This window comes from Crinia signifera, chromosome 8 (assembly GCF_055691185.1).
Source record: "Crinia signifera chromosome 8, ASM5569118v1, whole genome shotgun sequence".
Classification (NCBI taxonomy): Eukaryota; Metazoa; Chordata; class Amphibia; order Anura; family Myobatrachidae; genus Crinia; species Crinia signifera.
Genome location: NC_139224.1, coordinates 146,378,551 through 146,381,286, shown reverse-complemented (window position 1 = coordinate 146,381,286; position 2,736 = coordinate 146,378,551). Strand labels below are relative to the sequence as shown.

At 46.1% G+C, this 2,736-nt stretch overlaps 1 protein-coding gene across 1 annotated transcript; it reads right to left on the bottom strand.

Annotated features, from left to right (window-relative positions):
• Positions 1 to 861: 861 nt before the first annotated feature.
• LOC146027131 (forkhead box protein E4-like) lies at positions 862 to 2,073 on the bottom strand. Its single transcript, XM_083158098.1, has one exon. The coding sequence runs from the start codon at positions 2,071 to 2,073 to the stop codon at positions 862 to 864; it is 1,212 nt and encodes a 403-aa protein (XP_083014224.1).
• Between the last annotated feature and the right edge of the window lie 663 nt (positions 2,074 to 2,736).

The following is a 2,736-nucleotide window of genomic DNA, read 5'->3' as shown; positions in this document are numbered from 1 at the left end:
TCTGTGTCTATCTATCTATCTATCTATCTATCTATCTATATGCCTGAGTACAGATGATTAAATCAAATTGCATAGCTAATAGCCTTAATACTATAACTGTAGTGGCAGAGATTGGGAAACTCTGATCTACACAACTGTTTGCACTTATTTCAAAATAAATATACTGTATATGAGAGAGAGAAAGAGAGAGAGAGAAAGAGAGAGAGAGAGAGAGAGAGAGAGAGAGAGAGAGAGAGAGAGAGAGAGAGAGAGAGAGAGAGAGAGAGAGAGAGAGAGAGAGAGAGACCCTGTGGTTCCACATCTGGTGTAGAGCTACATGTACATGGTAAACTAAATCCAATGGTATTGTAACACAATGTAACTACAAATAGGAGGTGTATAGATACATACATACATACATACATACATACATACATACATACACACACCAGTATACTTCTTGGTAGCTGGTGGCTCTTTCTAACTGGTGTGGAACTACAAGTCACAGCATGCTGTGACTTGTACTTCAACAGCATCTGGAGATCAAGCAGGCACCATAAGCCGTGTCACAATGAGGCTTGTCTAACCCTGATATGTTCACACCATGTAATACATTTCTACTAGAGAGTGAATGTGACATTTACACAGGGAGATAGAGATCAGTCAGGTCTGTGCTCTGATTTGCTACAATCGAATTGACAGTAACAGCATGAATGAAACATCACCAAGTCCCCAGGTGACTAACAGATGACACTGATGTATCCAGTGCATTGCATTGTATATAAGAGCAACAACTGTAGCATTGACATACATCTGGAGTGAGATAAGTTTATAGTTCTGGAATGTCTCAAGTCCACGGAAACAATAACAAGTTACTAAGATCTACATGTATCTTTCTAGCCCGGAAGAAAAGTTGGCTTGTCTCATGTAGGAATTGTTGTTATATTGGCAAACTCCATTCATCTGAGGAGTGGGTAACGTCAGGAGCTGTTCTGTGTGTCCGATACAGGTCCCAGGCCTCATGGACAGTCTGTTGGGGGTGCCATATATCTGGGAATTTGTGGGGGAATAACTGGCCTGGGGAACAGAGATGTGAGGTGGAGATGACGAGTAAGAATAGGCTAAATTGGATGAAATTGAGTTGGTCGATCTGTTTATGAGAGACCCTACGCCTGTAGGGCTGACTGGTTGGGTCTGGAAGCACGAGAGGTCCCCAACAGAACAGCTGTTACCCATATTCTCAAGGTCCCCATTCAAACCCATTGAGTGGTGGTTGAGTTCTGAGCCAGGAGACGGTTGCATCATCAAACTGTCTATGCTGAACATCCTGTGCTGCGCTTGGCCAGGGCCTCCAGGCGCCTGGTAGTGATGGATCATTGCTGGGTGGTGGGATGTGGGGTGTACCTGGTGGTTGTACCCAGATCCAGCACTGGCATAGAGGCTGTTAGGAAAGGAAGGTCTTCCAGCTGGGGTGGGAGTAAAAGCGCTGCTGTTCTGCATGTATCCCGGGTAGGTGGTGATATCTGTCCTCTTGAACCTCTTTCTCCTCCTTAGGAAGCTCCCATTGTCGAACATGTCCTCTGCTGCTGGGTCCAGGGTCCAGTAGTTGCCCTTCCCAGGGTGACCCGGCTCTCTGGGGATCTTCACAAAGCAATCATTGAGGGTTAAGTTGTGTCTGATGGAGTTCTGCCATTTCTTGGAGTTCTCTCTGTAGAAGGGGAACCTCTCCATGATGAACTTGTAAATCCCCCCTAGGGTCAGCTTCCTCTCTGGAGAATTGGCTATGGCCATGGCAATGAGGGCGATGTAGCTGTAGGGTGGCTTTCCCCGCTGGACTGGACGCTTTCTTCTCCTTCCCCCAGAAGCTTGGAGGTGCTCATCTTGGTGGCCAACACTGACCTCACCAGCCGGGCTGCAGCTCCCCTTGGGCTCGGACTTGATTGAAACCCCCTCCTTGACTCTAACGGACCCTGGAGAATCCATGGACATGTTGGGGGAGCTTCCCATGGGGCTAGAAGCCTCATTGGGGGAATGCTGTGAATCCACCGTCATGGTACACATACCTGGATAGTAGGAGAAATTTGCCAAATTCATAAACAAAACCCTCTCAGATTCCCTTCAGTAAATGTCACCTGGGATCTCTCCAAACAGACCAGGTGCTGTGCGCACTCATCCAACCGGTCTTATATATCAGCCTGCAAAATATTCCTGGCGCCTCCCAGCTCCCCTGCACAATGTCAAAGCCCTTAATTGCTATGCCCACCCCTAATGCTCCCTAGATATCCTTTAACCCGGTGCAGATTAGCTCCCTAATATGCCACAACAGCAGCAGGAGCGGTGTTATCCACGCTGGATCAGAGGCGCAAATGCGCAAGAGGGAAATCAGCGTCCAACTGGTGCAGAACCACAAATCCCAGATAGCCGGAATGCATCTGTATCTCCAGGATGCACAGTACACATATATATCCTCGAGGATGTTTTAAAAGGAAAGAACTGTGGCTTTAAATTCAGTAGGTGACATAGAATATGTTGTCTGGAAAAGGTGGGTGCCCATCCAGACAGTTGCCCTCTAGAGGGGTAAACTGTTGCCACTGGTTACTGATTTTATTGGAGATAAAAGAGAACAATGTATTTCAAAATATTCTGTTTGTAAATAAAATAAATAAATAAATAAAAGTTGGTTACTTTCTACGTTGTATTCATAACGTATTAAACAACGCAATACCGGCTACTTTCTTATCGCCCCAATATCATTCT

Bases quoted from the DNA above. Each gene is read 5' to 3' on its own strand.
- LOC146027131 (XM_083158098.1), bottom strand. From the start codon at position 2,073: ATGAATTTGGCAAATTTCTCCTACTATCCAGGTATGTGTACCATGACG.